The following is a 23,204-nucleotide window of genomic DNA, read 5'->3' on the forward strand; positions in this document are numbered from 1 at the left end:
TAGTACTTACTATGTACCAGGTGCTATTCAGACAATAAATAATTCAATCATCTTATTTAGCATATGAGCTAGGAACCATGATCATTCCCATTTTACAGGTAAGGAAAGGAATAGTGAGGCTTACTAGCCCAAGGTCACACTGCTAATAAGTAGCAGAGGCAGAATTTGGACCCAGGATTCGGGCTCTGAAGACAATGATGATAACTACCATATTATACTGCCACACAGGTAAGAGGAAAAGATTAGCTATGTTTGTTATTGAACTTGGAACATCTTGTAGCAGGGTCTGTTTGTATTAAGTGGGATGCTTACACACAGAAATGTGTTAGGAAAAAAAAATTCTGAAAGTGTCTAATCCTGGTTTGGAAAAAAATATTAACTTCTAAATGCTTATTATCTAGTATCTTGTAACCTTAAAGTAACTTTCAAGAGTGACTCAGTTTGTGCTTAACCAAAATATTACTAATAATGAAACAGCAAAACCTTGGAAGTTTCCATTACCAATCACAAGATGTAAGGCACACCCCGATAATTTTATTTACTTTGCAGAGCATAAGGTGGAATAACATGTTCTTCTAAATGTAGAGTTTAAACATTGAGTTGCATCATTGTGAAGAAAACCACTTAGTATTTTAATAGTGAGGTGACTTTACAAGTAAAGATCTTCAAGAAGATTCTTATGTGATTTAAAAAATCAGCTTAGATGCTTGGAATTTGGATTGTTGTATTCTTGTTCTTTGGCACATCAAGAGGTAAGATTCATAATTTATAATAAGCTCTTTAAAAATACTGAGTATACTTACATCTGAAATGTAATTGACATGAACTTATTATTTAGAAATTACTATTGCTAACTTCATTCCTAAGTAGTTTATTGTTTTTACGAATATGTTTAAAATATTGGCTGTTTATATTTCTTCGTATTTATTTATTTTTTCATTTATCATAAAATTATCAATGGCCAAGTGCATCACTTAATACTGAATGAGTCTTATGAATATAAAGAAGCATCTATTTCCAACAATATGAAAGAGTTGCTGGACAGTCTTGTGGGCTCCTAGCTCTGCCACTTACTAGTCTTTTTTTTTTTTTTTTTTTTTTGAGACGGAGTCTTGCTCTGTCGCCCAGGCTGGAGTGCAGTGGCCGGATCTCGGCTCACTGCAAGCTCCGCCCCCCCAGGTTCACGCCATTCTCCTGCCTCAGCCTCCCGAGTAGCTGGGACTACAGGCGCCCGTCACCTCGCCCGGCTAGTTCTTTGTATTTTTTTAGTAGAGACGGAGTTTCACCGGGTTAGCCAAGTTGGTCTCGATCTCCTGACCTCGTAATCCGCCCACCTCGGCCTCCCAAAGTGCTGGGATTACAGGCTTGAGCCACCACGCCCGGCCCACTTACTAGTCTTATGGGCTTAAAGTCTCAATTTCTTCATTTCTAAGATGGGTACATAGCAATAAATGAGAAAATATACACAAATCTCCAAATTCAGTAGCTGACTCATAGTAGATACTCAATAATTGAATGAATTAACTAATTATTAGTGTCAATTGGAATGTTCTTTTTTTCCACTTGAGTCACAGTTTTCTGGAAGGATATTAGTCTGCGGACGTTTCTTAAACATTAACTCAACATTCATTGACATGTTTGCTCTTTATATATGGACTCCTTAGACATTATTGTGTAAGGAGTTAGTGGTTTGGGCTACTTTTACCATCCATGTTTAATATTGTGCCTATAAACAAACACTAAAATTAGTTGATTTATTTTAACCAAACTAGAATCAAATAATTTCAATGTTGAATGACATCCACCCCTTTGTTGTAACGTATCATGTAGTTGGTTGAAATAGTATGGTGGTAAGAAGAGAGTCATCACATCTAACATTCAGTTCAACCACCGGTTTGAATTATGAATCTTCTTGGGTTTTAGTCCTCGTTCTGCGGCTTGGCAGTTACTTAACTTTAAACAAATACTTAACCTTTCTAAGCCTCAGTTGATTCATCTGTAAAAACAGGACAGTAACCAAAATAACATTATAGGGTCGTGCAAATTAAATAAGATGCAAGTTGACCATCTCTAACCCAAAAATCTGAAATCTAAACTTCTCCAAACTCTGAAACATTTTGAGCACTAATATGATGCCACAAGTAGAATATTTCACATATAAATACTTAACACAAACTTTGTTTCATGCACAAAATTATTAAAATACTGTATAAAATTACCTTTAGCCTATGTGTACAAGGTATATATGAAACAGAAATGAATTTTGTATTAAGACTTGGGCCCTGTCCCCAATATATCTTATTGTGTATAGGCAAACATACCAAAACCCGAAATCTGAAACACTTCTGGTCTCAAACATTTTGGATAAGGGATACTCAACCTGTAATTCATGTAAAATGCTTGGCATGGGATTTGGGACATATTAGTAGTGAGCAATCAATAAGTGTCCGTTCTTATTTACACAGGTGAAGAAAACAAAACAGAGAGATTCATTGTGTAACATCTTGGCGCTAGCTGGTGGAATTGGCCAATCTTGACTTTCAGTTCAGTGTTTTTTAGTCTCTGACCTCCAGCTCTTCTCTATTGGCAAAAAAAATGAAGGAGATAGGACTAGCGTTAGTTTTCATATTTCAAGGACTATATTCTATTTTGCATGATTCTCCTGCCCCAGGACAGTCCTAATTGAATGTTGAAAGCAGTTAGACTGGTGAAGGCAGAATTAAGCAATAGGCAGCTTACCCTGATCTGCTGAGATGATGTTTAAAGCCATGAATACAGACAAGATCAACAAGGGAGTGACTGCACGTAGAGAAGGAAGATGGAATTACTGAGTCCTAGGACGTTTCCTCATTGAGAAATCAGGAAGATGAGGGCAAACTAGCAAAGAAGACTGCCAAGAAGTACTCAGTGAAGTGTTAGGAAACTAGGAGAGTTAGCCTAGAAGTCAATTTAAAATGAAAGAAATAACAGCATGTTCATGTGAGGCTAGGAATGATCCAGTAGAGAGGAGGAAACTTGGTAAAGCAGGAGAAAGAGAAGGAAGTAATGTTGAGTCTTACCCCTCAGTAGATGAGAGAAGATGGAGTCCTAATAGGATGAAGGTTTGCCTTTGTGAGGGACAAAGACAGTTCGTCTCTTGTGAACAGAGTGAAGGCAGAATAGAAGGGCAGGTATCTGCAGGTAGCTGGATAGACATGCTGGGAGCTTGTAAAAGGTCCCTTCTCTCTGTTTCTGGTTTCCTATTGAAATAGGAAACAGGGTCATCAGCCAAGAGGGTTGGTGGGCATGAAAATGTTAGAGGTTTGAGAGGGGAGAAGAATGAAATAACCCAGGAGCCCGGGAAAACGAAGGGCCTAGGAAAATATGATATGATGGCTGGGCAGCTTTAGGATCTGCTTTAATTTCATAACCACAAATTAAAAGTGATATAGTCAGTATGGTATGTGATTTCCTCCAGGCATATTCAGCTGCACAGGTGTAGGCAGGAAATAGGTGAAGTGTTGGGCTTAACTAGAGTTGTGGTTAAGCCAAGTGAAGCAAGAACAGGAGAGAAGTTCAAGGAGAGTACAGGGGTGTGCTTATAATTGACTGTAGGATTTACCCTGGCTAAGAAGGGAATTGAGGAGAGAAATCGCTGCCTAATAAGAAGTTACTTTAACAAAATACATAGTTATGTAAAATTTAGATAATACATATATTTCTCCTACACACCACATATCTATTACACAGCTGCCATAAATTTAACAATTGAGTCTACATTCATTTGTATTATTACCTATATCTCATCTATTAAATCTGTAGCAGAGTCCATTGCCGTCAATCTTCTGGTACCTACCATTTATGCTAATGACTTCCAAGTGTAATATCTCCAGCTGAACTTCTCCCTGGAATCCCAGTCTCATATATAAAACTGCCTCTGAGACAGCTCCACTTAGGTATCTAATTCATATCAAATCTACTTATCCAGAACTGAACTCTCAATATCTACCCCCAAATCTGTTCATCTCAAAGTTTTCACAACTAATGGACTTCCAGGTGCTCTGGCCAAAACACCTTGCATCATCCTTGACGTTTCTTTCTGTCATACCTCACCGCCAGTTAGTCAGCACATCTCTTGGGATCCTCCTTCAAAACCTATGCAGAACCTGACCACTTGCAACCACCTCCACTGCTACCACCCTAGTCTTAGCCACCATTGTCTCTTATCTGATAGTTTGTTATAATAGAGTCCTAGCTGACCTCTTCCTCTACCCTTGCCCTGCTTCAATCTCTTCTCAGATTCGACTGAACAGAAGCTAAATCAAGTCAGTCCATGTCACTTTTCTGCTCAGAGTCCTCCAGTGGCTTCCCATCTCACTTCAGAGTAAAAGCCAAAGTCCTCCCAGTGGCCTACCAAGTACTATATGCTTCAGCCCTCTGTTACCGCCTAACATTGTCCCCTGCTACTCATCCACCTACCCTATTCAAACTCCTGGAGGCCAGATGCATTCCAAATGTTAGATTTTTAAATTATTATTTTAGAAACATGCTATGGAAAACATACTGTATATAATACATAATTTCCAGAAAAATCTAGGACAGCACCCCATATTTAATCACATGAATATTTATGTGGTAAAATACACGCCTATTATCCCACATAATTTAATCTCACATTAAATGGGATAAAGACTATAAATAGCTTTAGGTCTGTTATTGCTGCCAAATTAGTTACTGCAAACTAGAAAACAAGACCCCTCAGGTCTTGATGCAAATGCTACCCTGGACACCCTATTTAAACTGCAAACCACTCCTCACCTAAACACACAAACACCCTCATCCCTTCCCTGCTTTAGGTTCCTCCCAGCACCTGTCACTGTTTTAACGTAGCCATTTTCAAAAAACTTACTCTTATTTACTGTCTGTTTCTACATCCCCTACTAGATTATATACTCGATGAGGGCTAGAATTGTTTCTTCCAATGCTGAATTCCAGTGCTAATAGCATCTGGCAAATAAGAGGCACTCAAAGAAGCAAATATTTCTTTAATAGAAATTATCGAACCTACTTTCCAGCTTTTTTACATCTTTGGAAAAGCCTCCTCACAGTAAGACTGAGAAGTGACTCCTTTAGAAAGTGGAAATTAGGAAGATATGAACTATACGCCAATTTACATGATTTCTTAACCAATTAACACTAATGTGCTGTTTTTCAAATGTTTCTTTAAAGAATTCTTAGGCCAAAGGGGAAATAAAGCATTTCAACTAGATAATATATTAAAATATAAGGACTCAAGAACTGAAGAAACTGGAAATAAATCAGTAAAGGTGAAGAAAGCATTTAAGTAATAAAAATAAAAATAAAGGCCAGGCACAGTGGCTCAAGCCTGTAATCCCAGGACTTTGGGAGGCTGAGGCGCGCAGATCACGAGATCAGAAGATCGAGACCATCCTGGCTAACATAGTGAAACCCCGTCTCTACTAAAAATACAAAAAATTACCCGGGCGAGGTGGCGGGCGCCTGTAGTCCCAGCTACTCGGGAGGCTGAGGCAGGAGAATGGCGGGAACCTGGGAGGCGGAGCTTGCAGTGAGCCGAGATCGCGCCACTGCACTCCAGCCTGGGCGACAGAGTGAGACTTCATCTCAAAGAAATAAAATAAAATGCCAGGCGTGGTGGCTCACGCCTATAATCCCAGCACTCTGGGGGGCCGAGGTGGGCAGATCACGAGGTCAGGAGACGGCGACCTTCCTGGCTAACACATTGAAACCCCACTAACACATTGAAACCTACTAAAAATACAAAACATTAGCCGCGCATAGTGGCGGGAGCCTGTAGTCCCAGCTACTCGGGAGGCTGAGGCAGGAGAATGGCGTGAACCCAGGAGGGGGAGCTTGCAGTGAGCTGAGATCGTGCCACTGTACTCCAGCCTGGGCAACAGAGCGAGATTCCATCTCAAAAAAATAAAAGAAAAGAAAAAAGCAAAATATGCATAGGACACAAATATCTCATCCGCAGAAGAGGTACAAACTGTCAGAAATGCACAAAAGGATATTCAAAGTTTCTGATAATTAAATAAATACAAATTAAAATAACAGGTTTTCATTCTTGTAGAACATGTGAGGTTGTCATACTGATGGTACTTACAGAAACTGACATCTACATACCCTTCCGTAGTGTGTAGATTGTATTGTTGTTCCCCACATTGACTCTCCATCCCTGTAAGACCCTTATACACATTTACCTTTGGCCACATGACATGGAAGAGAGCATTCTAAGTCTAGACACCTTTAAGAGCCTTTGCATGGTTCCCCAGTTGCATCCTTTTCCTCTACCCCAAGAGACACATGCTCAAAACAGAGCCTGCTCATTTAGCTTGGGTCCTGCAATGCAGAAGACTGGAAAATCAGAGCTAGGCCAAATCTAAGACCACTGCAGCCAAAGGATAACATGAGCAACAAATAAACCTTAATGTTTGTAAGCCAATGAGATGTGGAGGGCTGTTTATTACCACAACATAACCTAGCAAAAGCTAGGCTATACTTCCCAATTCCACTAAGTGATAGAGTAACCGGCATAAGGGTTCAGTTATTTTCCTGCCGCAAATAGCAATACATTTCACTTAGATCATCACTTTTTCTAAGTCTTCATTTTGTCATTTTTTCATATGTACGACACATAAGGCTAAATCTGTTTTTGGTATTTTTTATTAGCAGTAGTAAGACAAAAGGAAAACCAGACTGGGCATCATTTGGTAAAGAAGTACTCTTTCTGTCCTTTTGTGACTTTTCATTATTATAAAGGTAATTCATATTTATTACTGAAAATTTTATAACATAGACAAGTATAAATAAGAAAATAAAAACCACTGGGATTCACCATTAATATTTTGGTACACTTTCTTTTAATTTTATTTTTTTTCCATTACAGATATTATTACAAATTCTCTATAAATGTTTTTAATGGCTGCATAATATTCCTCAATACCATAATTTTAAAACTATATCCTTTGTTATTGGCCACTTAAGTTATTGATCCAATTTCAATATATTAATTTTATAGCAAACATTATTTTTACAGAACTATTAATCTTTCAATTTTTTCTGAAGTAGCTTTAATACCTTATAATGTCGCTCAGTCTGCTTTATCACACCTATTTTCCTTTAACTTTACACTCTCTGTGAGTATTTCCTTATGGAAAAAAGAGCACAGTGGCAGATAACCCTGGGAAGTGATAAACACAGAAAATAAGGACTAGTTTTTAAAATCTTCATTTTAAAATCCATAGACTGAATAATGTAGTTGCGAACCTGGAGAAAAAAAGCAACAGAATGCAAAAAATAAAAGCAGCTGGGCATTCTAGGGAAAACGGAAGGTTGTTTTAGAAAGCCATGATCCAACTATGTAGTCACTGGTTCAAATTAGAAAAGGATCAGAATAGATTCCAGGCAGGAGAAATATTAAGAAGCTGTAATATAGTAGGAATATATTGAAGAAGGTACATGTTCATTCTTCCAGGAAGAGAAAAAAAGGCAACCAGAGAATACAGGAAAACACAAACAGTACAAGAAAGGCATAATCCAAATATGGAGTAAACTACAATGACACTGATCCTGAGTAATTCAAATATTAGGAAAGACAATTCATTTGAATTGTCTCCTTTGAAGGGAATGAGTGTCTGAACAATGGAAGTGCAGAAAAGGAAATGTAATTATAGCATGTGAGTTGACTGAAGGCAAAAATATTTATCTAGTCATAATAATATAAATTCTGTTCATTGATTCTCAACATTTGGAGTCAGCCTGTAGACAAAACATGGAAGGATTAATTATGCCTATAGAGCAAAGTCTGAATATTATCAATCTTGATAGCATGAAAGCAACATTATGAAGCTGACAGACCTTGGAAGCTGGAAGGGAGGCAGAGAGGGAGAGGCAGTACCACTAAAATCTTCCTCTTAGGAAACTGGGAGTCAAGTTCTAACAAATATGATGTATGGATCAAAAAATAGAAAGTTACTTTTTAAATTTATAATAGAAGTCAATAAATGAGCAAACAAACAAACAAACAAAAACAAAACAGTGTTATTGACCGCGTTGGAGGAAGAGGTGAGACAAAGTGAAGAGTGGCATGTGCTGGGTTATTGAGCTGTTATCTCTTGGCTTCAAGCCTGCCCTTCTGGCTGAGCTTTGCTGGGGCTGGAATGTGGCCAGTACCATCCTAACAAGTGTGGGATGATATCTCATTAAGGTTTTGATTTACATTTTCACAGTGATTCACAATGTTGAGCATCTTTTCATATGGCTGTTGGCCATTTGTATGCTTCTTAAGGAAAATGTCTGTTCAGGTCCTTGCCTATTTTTAAATTTAGTTATTTTATTTTTTGCTATTGAGTTGTGTGAGTTCCTTAGGTATTAACGTGGAACCACAAAAGACCCCAAATAACAAAGCAATCTTAAGAAAGAGGAACAAAGCTGGAAGCAGCACACTTCCTGATTCAAAACTATACTTACTACAAAACTATATTAATCAAGACAGTGTGATACTGACATAAAAACAGACACACAAACAAATGGAACAGAGTAGAGGGTCCAGAAATACACCCATGTGTATATGGTCAACTAGTCTTTGACAAGGGTGCCAAGAATATACAATGAGGAAACGATTGGCTTCTTCACCAAATGGTGTTGGGAAAATTGGATATCCACATACAAAAGAATAAAATTGAACCCTTATGCCACATACAAAATTATAAACCCATGTGTATATGGTCAGCTAGTCTTTGACAAGGGTGCCAAGGATATACAATGATAGGCTTGTTCAACAAATGGTGTTGGGAATATTGGATATCCACACACAAAAGAATGAAATTGAACTCTTATCTTATGCCATATACAAAATTAACTTGGAATAAAGACTTAAATGTAAGACTTGAAATTATATAACTCCTAGGAGAAAACATAGGAAAAATCTCCTTGTTGCTGGCTTTAGCAATGATTTTTTTTTTTAATATGACAACAAAAGCATAGACAACAAAAGTAAAATAAATAAATGAGTGGGATTGCATTAAACAAAAAACTTCTGCACAGTAAAGGAACTAATCAACAAAATGAAAAGGCAACCCTATAGAATGGGAGAAAATATTTTCAAGCCATAAATTCAATAAGGGGTTAATTTCTGAAATTAAAGCCTACTTTAACTCATAGTGAGAAACACAGCCTCTCTGTAAGCCTGGTTCCTCTATTACTGACACTCCGCCTTTCTGCTGCAGGAAAAGAAGTTTGCTATGAAAGGTTAGGGTGTTTCAAAGATGGTTTACCATGGACCAGGACTTTCTCAACAGAGTTGGTAGGTTTACCCTGGTCTCCAGAGAAGATAAACACTCGTTTCCTCCTCTACACTATACACAATCCCAATGCCTATCAGGTAAGCTAACTTGCAGCCTTCACACATGGATTATTCTAAAATATAAGATTTGCCTATAGATACAGAAGACATAGATACGGTAACATTTCTTTTCAGTATTATGAGTCCGATTGTTTTGTATGTTATCTGTTCTATATTATCTGTTTTGATATATCTGATTTAAATATGAAGATAGCTCTTATGTTGTTATTTCATAAGAGGTAAAAGACATTATGTTCAGTCAGTGTGCTAACTGAGAACCTTCCATCTGTAAGACTGTGGATAAGCAACAATGCCTATCATCTATTGAACTGAATAAACAGAACAGTCTTGAGTTTATTACAGTGGAAGAAATGGCATATATAAACAAATACCTTTCTTGCAACACAAATTATGATCTGTGATGTAAGATGCAACTGAAAGACTCTGAGAACAAAGTGAAGAAGAGCTCACCTTGAGGTCAGGGATGGAACCAGGTAACATTTTGAGGAGGACATGTGCTTGAGGTGTATCCTGCAGGATGGACAAGATGCTCACGAGCAGAGGTAAGCAGGGTAATGGCAAAGGAAGTGGCATGAACATAAAGAAGAGAAACCACAGGCGCATCTGATGGATGATGCGTTGGGTTAGTCTAGCGGTACAGAAGGAGTCTTCAAAAGTAAGGTTAGTTAGAAAAGTAGTTGAGGAACAAATTTTGTTCCTTCCTGTGGAGTTTGTACTTCCTCCTGTAAATCATGAGGCCCCACTGAGAGCTTTTCAGAGCTGCTTTAGGGCATTTACTGTGGCTGCAGTTGCTCTCTTGTCTGAAGCTGGAAGAGATCAGAGGTGACTATGAGACCACTTAGAACTGTGCTAACATAATAGCCACTGGTCACATGTGACTATTAACAATTAAATCAAATTAAAAACTCAGTTCATCAGCCACACCAGCCACATTTCAAGTGCTCAATAGCCACATGTGGCTAGTGGCTACCATACTGGACAGTACAGATATAGAATATTTCCATCATCACAGAAAGTTCCATTTGACAGTGTTAAATAGAAAGCTATAGTGCAGTTTGGATCACACATGGGAAACACACCTGAACTGCAGTAATGAAAGTGAGTATGATAATAGAAAATCAACATGATAAACATCATAAACTAGTCTGAGATTTCACACATAAATGATTGGGAAAATGATAACCCTCTTATCAAAAAAATTGAGGATAAAAGAGGAGTTAGATTCTGGACAGGTGAGGCTTGAGCAACCTATTGGAGATGTTAGTCTGACAGCCAAGCAGGCAGCCCAGAACTGGAGAAAAAGATTCAAAAGTCTTCTGGCTGGAGTTGAAAATTGAAACCCAAAGAATACATGAAATCTCAGAAGCAGAGAAACGAGGGCAGGACTAGGAGTGGATGGAGGATCTATATTTAGGGAGCAGGAAAAAAGGGAGGCCAGAGAAGACCATTTCCAGTCTTTACCTGAATCTGTAGCCTTGGGGCTTACTTTCCATCAGGCCCATCACATACTGCTGGGCCTTGCCAGCCAAGACAGCCTTCTCCTATGCCTTCCTACCATACAAATATGGTCTGACTTGTAGCTCTCTACTCACCAGACACACATACATATGTACACACTACTCTTTACTGAAATTTGCCATCTGTAGATGAGTATTTCCCTAAATAATGTCCTTCACACCTTCTCCACTTCCCTCCATTTGGAAAGAATCATGTGTAATTAAACCAGATCTGTACCTGAATTTTGTAATGGATACAAGCCCAATTGTTTGCTGTTAAAGTGTTTTTCAACAACTAAGATACAGGATAAATCAAGTTATGTACTTAAAACAAGGATTTCCCCAGGCCTGACCCATATGCTATATGAATGTGACCAATTCTGTAGATGTGGCTGTCTCTAGAACAAGAAAAAAAAGTTCTTACTATGGGTATAGAGACCTTATAAAGAAATATTCCTCGAAAGTTTGAGTTTTGTAATTATCAAGAAGTAAAGAGAGGAATATTACTCAGCTTTAAAAAGAAGTGAAATGCTAATACATAATATAACATGGATGACTCTTCAAAACATTTTGCTAATAAGCCAGACACCAAGGGACAAATAATCTATGGTTTCATTTATAGGAGATACCTGGAGTAGGTAATGGAGAGTTCCTGTTTGATGGGTACAGACTTTTAGTTTGGGGTGATGAAACAGTTCTGGAGAAAGATGGTAGTGATAGCTGCATGACAACATGAATGACTTAATGCCACTGAGTTTACCCTTTAAAATGGTTAAAATGTTGATTTTAATGCTATGTGTATCTTAACTTTCTTTGCATTTTCATTTTAAAAATGTTTGGAAATATGTACAACTTTCATACAGTTTCAGGGTGCTCCAGACACCTGTGGCCACTTCATGTAAACCACTGACTATTTCTAGAGCACTTTCAGAGACTACAATATGATCATGATCAAACTCTGTAATTAAACCTAATGTGGGCAACAGACACTTCTCAAATAAGAAATGTGTCAATTACAGGGCTCCCCTACTCTAAGTATTCACAAGGAGACAGATAAACAGTTTCTTTATTCCTCCTCCCCCTCCTCCTCCTCTTCTTCTCTGTCTTCTTCATCTTCCTCTTCCACCTTTTCCCAGGCAACTTTAGCAGGACGCTATGTGCCATCAAACTTTACTTTCGACTTAAGAGTCAGCAACATCCTTCTCATGCTTCTCCTTCAGCTTTGCCGCCTTAGTGATGTAAGGCTGCTTTTTTGCTGTCATTTAAGTTATTCCACATCTCACCCAGCTTTTTTGCTACATCTCCAATAGAGATGCCAGGGTTTGTGGATTTGATCTTGGCGCAGAATTCTGAATACAACAGGAAGAATCCAGACAGTGGCCTTTTGGGGACATTAGGATCCTTCTTCTTGCCTCCCTTAACTGGTCTATAATCCTTCATTTCCCGATCATAGCGCACTTTAATCACCTTTGCCATTTCATCAAATTTAGATTTCTCTTTCCTGGACATTGTCTTCCACCCCTCAAAGCACTTCTTGGAAAATTCTGCAAAACTGACAGCGACCTCTGGGTTTTTTCTTCTTATGTTCTTCTCTGCATGTATGAGACGGCATAAACAGACATCTTGTCCTTTGGTTTCTTGGGGTCACCTTCAGCCATCCTGACTGTATTGTTCGCTAGTAGATTAACTTTTTTTTAAGTGAAGAGAATCTATGCTGAATACAAGTATTTGGGGGCAGCTTCTCTGCCTTTTAGGATGTTCAGGGCATATTTATCCACTTAGGACTAACTCTATTCCCTGATCTTCACTCTTAGGGCTAGTGAGGCTCATGGATCCTTTTATCCTTTTATATAAGTGGCTATGCACTTGAATTCTTTGGAGCACAGTCAGTAAAACAGAAGGTGATAAAGACAGTGTTTAGGTGAAGCTGGGTCCTCTTGCCAATGAAAAGAAAATTGGAAAACTAAATACTTCCCTAAATAATGTTCTTCATGCCTTCCCCACTTCCCTCCATTTGGAAAGAATCCTGTGTAATTAAACCAGATATGTATCTGAAATTTGTAATGGATGGAAGCCTATTGTTTGCTGTTAAAGTGTTTTTCTAACAACTGTGATATAGGATGAGTCAAAGTGTGTAATTAAAATAAGGATTTCCACAGACCTGACTCATATGTTATATGAATTGGACTCATTTATAAACAAATCAGAAATTAACTCTATACAGTTAACATACTCCCTTCTCCAAGTGAGGAATTGTCAAAGGTAAATGTGGTGTGGTACAATAAACTTGGTCTCCTGAAAGTCACAGGTCTTTACAGTTACCTTTTTACCTTTCTGTAAGAATAAAACCAACCTACTTCACCCATGAATCCATGACACCTTAACCTATAGTGACTTATGCAGTCACTGGTGGTGACGGACATGTTGCACACTTCCAGTAGTTTCTGTGTCTGCAGCTTTAGTCAAGGTTAGAACATACCTAACTGGTAACTATTTTGTACTTGCTAGAGATGATACCACTGGAAATGTAGTCTTCAGAATAGATTGATCTCATACCTATTATGCTTCATGTCTACTCAGTCAAAGAATGCTAAAAGGCCCAGAAAAACCTTGATACTTTAATTAACTCTTCCTCTCCATAACCTATTCTGTACGATATTGGCATCATTTCCTGGTTTCTATCCTTGTGGCAGCAGAATCTAAGCTGTCTTCTTTTGATCCCATGATGCTGTATGGAGTTTCCCACATTTATGTTGAAAAGCTACTTTAGAGGGTTGTGCCAGAGTGAAAGTGAAGTGAACCAAAGTGTTTTCTCCACCTATGCTACTTGATGAAACTCCTCAGTGATCTCAGACAAGATCACCCATATCAGCATACCTGGATGGAAACCAGATGGCAGATGGCAGACACACACGTGCAATGCATGATGTGAATGAGCTCCTCTTTACACTAGCATGACAACAGATACTCAGACCCCACAATATCTGTTAGAATGCCACTTGGAAGTTTGCTTGAGGTCTCACCTATTCAAACTATTCTCATGTTGAGAAAAGAATAAACAATTTTTTTCAGATTAAATTCCCTCCAAAAGGTTTTTCTGATGTAGAAACGGGACTATAGTAGGTGTTTGAGGCGCTCCAGCTGGGCCTAAGAGAGTTGAAATGAGTGAGCATCTGGAGTCTCTTAGATACGTAGATGGAATCATGTTTTTGTACTTGGATTGGATTATTTAGCAGAAAAATGCTCCCTAGAAGGCCTGAAGACAATTGATTTTATTGCCCACTTCAGCAAATCCCACATCTAGTTTGGGCCCTATCAGCAGAGAAAACCATAATCAGAACATGACTTGAGGGCCCAGTGGTTAAGCACCTAACTTCAAAGGCCATGTGGATTTGAACCCTGGCTCCAGGATTCATTAGCTGCAGTACTTTTTGGCAAGTTACTTGGCCCCTCAGTGTCCCCTTTTCTAATTTTTAAAATTAGTAGCTACCTCACAGTGTTGTGAGAGTTAAATGAGCTACTCCATAAAGTGCTTAGAACAATGCCTGGCAAATAGACAGACAGGAGTGTTAGCTATTATAATTACTGAGCAAGCCAGCTTATGACTCTCGTAACCATTAGCTTACAGTCTTGGAGACACTTTACCTAGCCAGCAAATTGTATGATTAATTGCATTACTATTAAACACAGATAGCCAGAAATAGGCTCTTTGTTTGAATTTCATAAATATCTAAATGTACTGCTTCCAGATTATAGGATTCACCACTGTCAGACTTGCTATTTGCTGATTTAAGTATTCATTTTTTCCAATAGAATCGCTTATACTTGTGCCTTTTATTGTTTTAAATAACAAAATCACTTAAATGTATAGTCTCCTAAAGTCTTTGAGAGTTTTGTTGTTAAGGCAATCCAACAAAATACAAGCAATACAAAAGAATGTTTGACATAGTCATATAAAATTGTCTTCAATATGCTGGTATATTTCATGTGATGAGATTCTAACCTCAATTCCTTACTCATAGAGTGGGGTGGACAATCTCCATTTTGCAATGTTTTGGCATGCTTCTAGGCATGTTTTAATTCTCATGAATTACACTGATCACTGAGAAATGTTATACAAAAGTAAGATTTATTGAAATTCTGATTTAAACTTCCCTACATTGTCTTGCAAACATTACTTTAAAAATCAAAGATGTTTTCTCTCCTTGTGTTGAATTTGTATACTGCATTGTATGATGCATTAATTTTTTGAGCTAGATGTGGTGGCTCATGTCTCTAATCCCAGCGACTCAGGAGGCTGAGGTAGGAAGATCACTTGAGGCCAGGAGTTCAAGATCAGCCTAGGCAACATAGTGAGACCCTGTCTCTAAAAAAAAAAAAAATTGTTTATAATAAGCCATGTGTGGTGGCATGTGTCTGTAGTCCAACTACTGAGGAGGCTGAAGCGGTCAGATGGCTTGAGCCCAGGAGTTTGCAACTGCAGTGAGTTATGATGGAGTCATTGCACTTCAGCCTGGGCAACACAGTGAGACCCTGTCTCTAAATAATAATAAAAATAATTTATGGTACTTTTATAGTATGTAGCAGTAACTATTTAGTAAAATATATTAAAGAAGGTTGTTAAAATCAAATTTAGTGAAACACTTTTGAGCAGCTTTGGAATAGGTCTACTAACTATTAAATAATTTTTAATTACTATTTTTCCTTAATCTCTTTCTGCTTGAAACAGGAGATCAGTGCAGTTAATTCTTCAACTATCCAAGCCTCATATTTTGGAACAGACAAGATCACCCGTATCAACATAGCTGGATGGAAAACAGATGGCAAATGGCAGAGAGACATGTGCAATGTATGACATGAATAAACTCCTCTTTACACTAGCATGCGAGCTTTATGTTTAACATGAATGTACTTTGCAAGGTATTGATGTATATTCATGGAAATCTTCCATTCAGTTATCCACAATGATCCGTGTTACAGGGCCTCAAATGAGTTATCCATTTCCCATTTATTTTTATTATAAATTGCACAGATTACAAGGGGAAGAAATTTGTATAATCACTCTTGAATAAATTCTTCTCTTGACAGAAGATTAAATGGCATGATCAATTTCTCATTTAATTTAAGAAAAACAATTTCCAAGTTAACTCGACAAAATTAATCTTTCTCTCCTATGCTTAAGATTAATAGACTACTAACTTTATAAGCAATTAAATATTTATAAGGCCATATAGTGAAGATAACATTAGTACCTATCTCACTGAGTGAGAATTAAATTTATATATATGTATTTTATATATACTTAATATATGTATTTATATATAAATTTAATTCTCACTCAGTGACATAGGTACTAATGTATAGGTGCTAGGTTCTAATGTATAGGTGCTAATTACTAATATGTGTGTGTGTACATATATATACATATATGGGTTAGGACAGAGCCTAGCCTGTAGTAGTTCTCTATTAATACCTATGTATTAGTCCATCTTCATACTGCTATAAAGAACTGCACTAGACTGGGTAATTTATAAAGGAAAGAGGTTTAATTGACTCACAGTTCAGCATGGCTGGGGAGGCCTCAGGGAACTTACAATATGACAGAAGGCACCGCTTCACAAGGCAGCAGGAAGGAGAAGTGCCAAGTGAAGGCGGAAGAGTCCCTTATAAAACCATCAGATCTCATATGAGAACTCACTAGCAGGAACACAGCGTGGGGGAAATCGCCTCCGTGATTCAATTACCTCCACCTGGTCTCTCCTTTGACACGTGGAGATTATGGCGATTATGGGGATTACAATTCAAGATGCGATTTGGGTGGGGACACAAAGCCTAACCATATCAACCTACTAGTATAATTTCTTATTATGGAATCAAGTGTGAAGACACGTCGGTTTCCTTGAACACTTATTTCTTTAATATTTATGTGAATCTTTGTGCCAGGTGTTGCTACAGCTGGAAGATATAAACTGCATTAATTTAGATTGGATCAACGGTTCACGGGAATACATCCATGCTGTAAACAATCTCCGTGTTGTTGGTGCTGAGGTGGCTTATTTTATTGATGTCCTCGTGGTAAGAAGACTTGATTTTTTAAAAATTATATTGAATTGGTTTTGGATATTAACTCAGAAGTTGGGACAATTGAATGCCTTTTTTTATTAGCTTAGACAAGTACTGAACACGTGAAATAATAAGCATTTGTACATGGTAGATAGAAAAGGAAAAGTTTCTTCGTAGTAGAGTCTGTGGTTATTTGAATCACCACTAGGTGGCAGTGTGTCTACACAGGCTCATCACTAAAAACTACCCCCGCAAGGTCAGTGCCCTGGTCAGCATGTTGGACCATCTCAATCAGTTTCATCACATTGTAAATCTATCCTTAAAATTATAAATTGTTACCATCTTACAAATAGTTTTTGTTTAGAATATGACACGTGTTTTCACACAAAAAGAGGGTTCTGTGCCTGTGAATTAGTTAGGTCTGTAAGCCAGTTCAGACACAACTATTTAACCCACATATTCTCTAAAAGAATAAAATAGATCTTGCTATTTATTAGGCCTATACTCTGCGACATTCACGAATCTCCAAATGCTTTCCAAAAAGTAATTTCCCACCCTAAAATGCAGGGTAGTAAAATCTGAAGATGCATAATTCTTTCAGATTTTCAAGGAGGGTTCATTCATTCATTCAACAAATATATATTTCACTCTGCACTTACTGTGGGCGGGGCATGGAAGATATAACTTGTAAGTAAGACAGTGTTTCTGCTGTGACACAATGTACACTCTAGTAAGCAATGGAGGCACACACAGAAACCAATGAACAAGAAAATGTCAGTTGGTGACAAGTAGTGGGTGAAGAAAATGCAAGGCAGTAGAATGGAAAGTGGCAGGAGCAGAAACAAATTGGATGAGCAACCAGGTTGGGTGATATTTGAACATCGACCACTGTCAGTAAACATCCTGAAGAAGGAATTAAGGATCCAAAGACTCATTTATGCCCCGACACTTCTCTACTCTTCCCACTCTGTCAGGGAAGACTAGGGTACAAGATCTTTAGAGACAGTCTTTGTGTACAAAGGATGAAATCAGATTCATCTTCATCTTCTCTTTAGAAAAAAAAAAAAAAAGCCAGCTGTAAGCTTTTGTGAATATCTTCATTGATCTTAGGGCCTGAGCTGTGGGCTTTCCTATGTCCAGTAAATAAATAATATTGGTTCATAGGAAGCTGACAGATGTTTGCAGAACTGTGAGGGAAAATGTTTGTTGAATTAAATGTTCATTGAATTGAATAGGCCACCTTGGAGTGGGAAAAGGGTTTAGGGTGAGTGGGCTCCGGGGCCTCTGGGGATAATTCAGGATTCAAGCTTAAAGAAGGAGCAGCTAAAAGAACAGCTGACACTCTTCTTCACCTCTCTTTCTGTCATCTCATCACAAGTTACTAGGCCACCACAATTCACCACCTGGATTGGTTCTGGGGCAAGCAGGTGCCTGGGAATAGGGTAGGAAGATGGGGAAGAAGGAGAACAATGAAGGGGATAAGGGCTGAGAATGATCTCAAATACCAACCTACATAAGGAGATAGGAAAGAAAATAGACATTTAAAATAGTGGCGACAGCTGGCCAGGCCTGGTGGCTCACACCTGTAATCCCAGCACTTTGGGAGGCCAAGGTGGGTGGATCACAAGTTCAGGAGATGGAGACCATCCTGGCTAACATGGCGAAAACCTGTCTCTACTAAAAACACAAAAAATTAGCCAGGCGTGGTGGCAGGCACCTGTAGTCCCAGCTACTCGGGAGGCTGAGGCAGGAGGATGGTGTGAACCAGGGAGGCAGAGCTTGCAGTAAGCTGAGACGGCATCACTGCACTCCCGCCTGGGCGAGAGTGTGGGACTCCGTCTCAAAAACAAACAAACAAAAAAATAGTGGCAACAGTAGAGAAAGGGATGTCCTAATGACCATGTAGCATTCATTGGCAGTTATTCACATATGTAAATGAGAAAGAAAATATTCTTTATTCTGTGATTTATAAAACTGTCATAACTGGTGGAAAAAATAGAACATTTGATCAAATGAAAAATGTATGCAAGTAAAATCAATTGTTTGATAATTATGAGAGCCTGAAACTTAGGTGAAACTAAAAGATGCTTGCTCAGGAGTGACATTATTAAGATAATAGAATAGGAAAACCTAGATCCTTATTTCTCCAACAAGCACACTGATTCAACAACAACACGCAGACATTCTGAGAAATTCAGAAACTAGTTGAAAGGCTCTTACATCCTGGGTAAATATAAAACCAGCTACAATGAAGGCAGGAGGAAAATTTGAGATACCTTCTTGTCTTAACTTCTACCCCTGACCCAGCACCATATGATCTGAAGGAAACTCCTAGCTTCCCGCTTCACCTTGTGGATGGAAAAAGTGGGACTTCATATCCAATGTTTCAGTTTTTCTGGGGCTGCTCAGGGTAATCACTTCAATATCACATGTCTTGGAGCATTGATAGAACCCAGAATGCTTTAGTACCTAGGGGCCAATGAGAACAAAGATGGGAAGAAAGATGGCATTCAAGCAGTCACTATAGCCCCTTTCCCTAGCTCAGTGCAGACAAAGTGATTGGGTAGAATACCCTCGATCCCATGTTTTCCTTGGGAGGAAAAGAGTTACACTGCAAATCAAAAGTTCCAACTTTTCCAGGGGCTGCCTGAGAGACTGATTTCTGTCTTAACTCTCTTGGAAGTGCTGATGGCACTCAGCTTACTCCAGATGCTGAAGGCTGCTAAGAATAAAGATAGTGATTTGGACCAGCACAAAGGTTTGACAGGTGCCCAGAATTGTTGGCTAGGCTGATTGGTGAGAGTCTTCTCCCACAAAGAACAATCCATGAACACCCTGGCAGAGGTGGCTATTTTTTCTAATGTGCAAATACCAACATAAAGAGTCAAGGAAAATGAAGAAACAATATATACCAAAGAAACAGATTCATCTGCAGAAACAAACCCTAATGAAACAAAGATATATGTTTAACTGACAGAGAATTCAAACTAACCATCATAAAAATGTTAAATGAGGTCAGGAGAACATTGCATGAACAAAGTGACAATTTCAACAAGATGAAACAAATACAAAAAGTACCAAACCAATCTTGGAGCAAAAGAATATAATAATTGAAGGCCGGGTGTGGTGACCCATGCCTGTAATCACAGCACTTTGGGAGGCCAAGGCAGGCAGATCACTTGATGTCAGGAAGCCGAGACCAACCTGGCCAACATGGTGAAACCCCATCTCTACTAAAAATACAAAAAATTACCCGGTCATGGTGGCACAGCTGTAATCCCAGCTACATGGAAGGCTAAGACACAAGAATCGCTTGAACCTGGGAGGTGGAGGTTGCAATGAGCTGAGATGGTGCCACTGCACTCCAGTCTATGTAACAGACTGCACTCCAGCCTAGGCAGCAGAGTAAGCAGCACTATACACACACACACACAAAAACATCAATTTGAAATAGATTAAAGACAATCATAACACCTAAAACTATAAAACTCCTAGAAGAAAACATAGAAGAAAAGCTTTATGACATTGGACTTGACAATGATTTCCTGGATATTTCACCAAAATCACAGGCAGCAAAAGCAAAAATAGACAAGGAAGAAGATGTGGTTTGGATGCGTGTCCCCTCCAAATCTTATGTTGAAATGTGGTCATAAATTTGGAGGTGGGCATAGTGGGAGGTATCGAATCATGGGGGTGGGTCCCCCATGAATGGCTTAGTGCCATCCTCTTGATGATGAGTGAGTTCTTGCTCAGTTAGTTCACATACTATCTGTTTGTTTAAAAGAACATGGAACCTCCCCCCTCACTCTCTTGCTCCTGCTCTTGCCATGTGATAGCCCAGCCCCACCTTTGACTTCCACCATAATCGTAAGCTTCCAGACATAAGCAGATGCTGGCACTATGCCTTATGTATAGCCTACAGAACGATGAGCCAATTAAACCTCTTTTCTTTATGAATTACCCAACCTTAGATATTTCTTCATAGCAACGCAAGAATGAACTAACACACGCACCAAAAAAAAAATAGTAAAAAGGAGCAGGGCATTGCTATAAAGATACTTCAGAATGTGGAATTAACTTTGGAGCTGGGAAATTAGCAGATGTTGGGAGAGTTTGTGAGGCTCAGAATAATACAGGAAGATGAGGGAAAGTTTTAAATTTCTTAGAGACTTGTTAAATGGTTGTGACCAAAATGTTGATAGAGATATGGACAGCGAAATCCAGGCTGATGAGGTCTCAGATAGAAATGACAAAGTTATTGGGAACTGGAGTAAGGGTCACCCATGTTACACCCTACCAAAGTGCTTAGCTGCATTATGTCCACACCGTGGGGATCTGCGGTATGTTGAACTTAAGAGGAATGACTTCAGGTATCTAGCAGAAGAAGTTTCTAAGCAGCAAAGCATTCAAGATATGATCTGACTGCTTCTAACAATCTACAATCAGATATGGAAACAAATAAATGACTTAAAGTTGGAACTTATGTTTCAAAGGGAAGCAGAACATTGAAGCTTGGAAAATTTGCAGCCTAGCCTAGCCATGTGGCAGACAGAGAAAAAGCTTTTTCAGGAGAAGAATGTAAGTGGGCTGTGGAGCAACCACTTGCTAGAGAGATTAGCATGACTAAAAGGGAGTCGGGTGCTGCTATCCAAGACAATGGGGAAAAGGCCTGAAAGGCATTTCAGAGATCTTTGAGGCAGCCCCTCCCGTCGCACGCCCAGATGCCTAAACGGAAAGAATGATTTCAGAACCCAGGCCTAGGGTGCCACTGCCCTGCTCAGCCTTCAGAACACTGCTCCCTGCATCCCAGCTGCTCAGGCTCCACCCTCAGCTCCAAGGGTCCCAGGTACAGCTTAGAACACAGCTCTGGAGGGTGCAAGCCATGAGCCTTGTCAGTTTTCAAGTGGTGTTAAATCTGCAGATGCTCAGAATGCAAGTGTGAAGGAAGCTTGGCAGCTTCCAACTAGATTTCAGATAATGTATAGATAAGTCTGTGTGCCCAGGCAGAAGCCTGCTGTAGGGGCAGAGCCCCCACAGAGAAACTCTACTAAGGAAATGCCAAGAAGAAATGTGAGGTTGGAACCCTCACACAGAGTCTCCAATGAGGAACTGCCTAGTGGATCTGTGGGAAGGGGCTCCTGCCCTCCAGACCCCAGAATGTTAGATCCACTGGAAAATCCATGATTATAAAAACTGGCAGGCACTCATCTCCAACCCCAGAGAGCAGTATGTGGGTTACACCCAGAGAAGCTACAGGGGCAGGGCTGCCCAAGGTCTTGGGAGCGCACTCCTCACACCAGGATGTGGGACATGGAGTCAAGGATTATGTTGGAGCGTTAAGATTTAATGCCTGACCTGCTCTGCTGGGTTTCAGATTTGCATGGGGCCTATTACCTCTTTCTTTTGGCCAATTTTTCTTTTTTGGAATGGAACTGTTTATGCAATTCCTGTACCACCATTATATCTTGGCCTTGAGTCTCAGATGAGACTTTTGACTTTGAACTTTGAGTTGATGCTAGAATGATTAACATTTGGGGGGAATAGTAAGAAGGGATGATTGTATTTTGCAATGTGAAAAGGACATGAGGTGTAGGGGGGTGGGGTGGAATGATATGGTTTGGATGCGTGTCGCCTCCAAATTTCATATTGAAATGTCATCCCCAATTTGGAGATGGGGTTTAGTGGAAGGTATTAGTTCAGGGGGATGAATCCCTCATGAATGGTTTAGTGCCATCCCCTTGCTGATGAGTGAGTTCTCACTCAGTTCACACAAGATCTGATTGTAAAGAGCATGGTCCCTCCCCACTTGCCTCTTACTCTTGCTCTCACTCTATGACACACCAGCTCCTCCTTTGCCTTCCCTGATGATTCTAAGCTCCCTGAGGCCTCACCAGAAGCAGATGCCAGCACTGTGCTATGTATATAGCCTGCGGAACCATGAGGCAATTAAACCTCTTTCTATAAATTACCCAGCCTTAGGTATTTCTTTGTAGTAATGCAAGAATGAACTAACACAGGGGACTACATCCAACTAAAAAGCTTCTTCCCAGGAAAGGAAACAATTAACACAGTGAAAAGGCAACCTATGGAATGGAAGAAAATATTTGCAAACTATATATGTTATCATATATCCGATAAGGGCTTAAATCCAAAATGTATAAGGAACTCCAACAACTTAATAACAAAAAGACAAATAACCTGATTTTAAAGTGGGCAAAGGACTTAAATAGTCTTTTTTTTTTTTTTTTTTTTTTTTTTTT

General features: G+C 39.1%; 1 protein-coding gene and 1 pseudogene across 1 annotated transcript in view; one reads left to right on the forward strand and one right to left on the reverse strand.

The window, feature by feature from the left end:
• Nucleotides 1–556: 556 nt before the first annotated feature.
• PNLIPRP3 (pancreatic lipase related protein 3) overlaps nt 557–23,204 on the forward strand; it is a 49,815-nt gene continuing 27,167 nt past the window's right edge. Inside the window, exons 1-4 of the mRNA XM_017871234.1 lie at nt 557–752; nt 9,249–9,403; nt 15,611–15,730; nt 16,825–16,956. Of these exons, the coding sequence (XP_017726723.1) occupies nt 704–752; nt 9,249–9,403; nt 15,611–15,730; nt 16,825–16,956 (456 nt within the window). The 5' untranslated portion in view covers nt 557–703. The remainder of the gene's footprint in view (nt 753–9,248; nt 9,404–15,610; nt 15,731–16,824; nt 16,957–23,204) is intronic.
• Nucleotides 11,948–12,539, reverse strand: LOC108529133 (high mobility group protein B3 pseudogene; annotated as a pseudogene).

The sequence above is a fragment of the Rhinopithecus bieti genome, unplaced genomic scaffold (assembly GCF_001698545.2).
Source record: "Rhinopithecus bieti isolate Rb0 unplaced genomic scaffold, ASM169854v2 scaffold_5982, whole genome shotgun sequence".
NCBI classification, from domain to species: domain Eukaryota; kingdom Metazoa; phylum Chordata; class Mammalia; order Primates; family Cercopithecidae; genus Rhinopithecus; species Rhinopithecus bieti.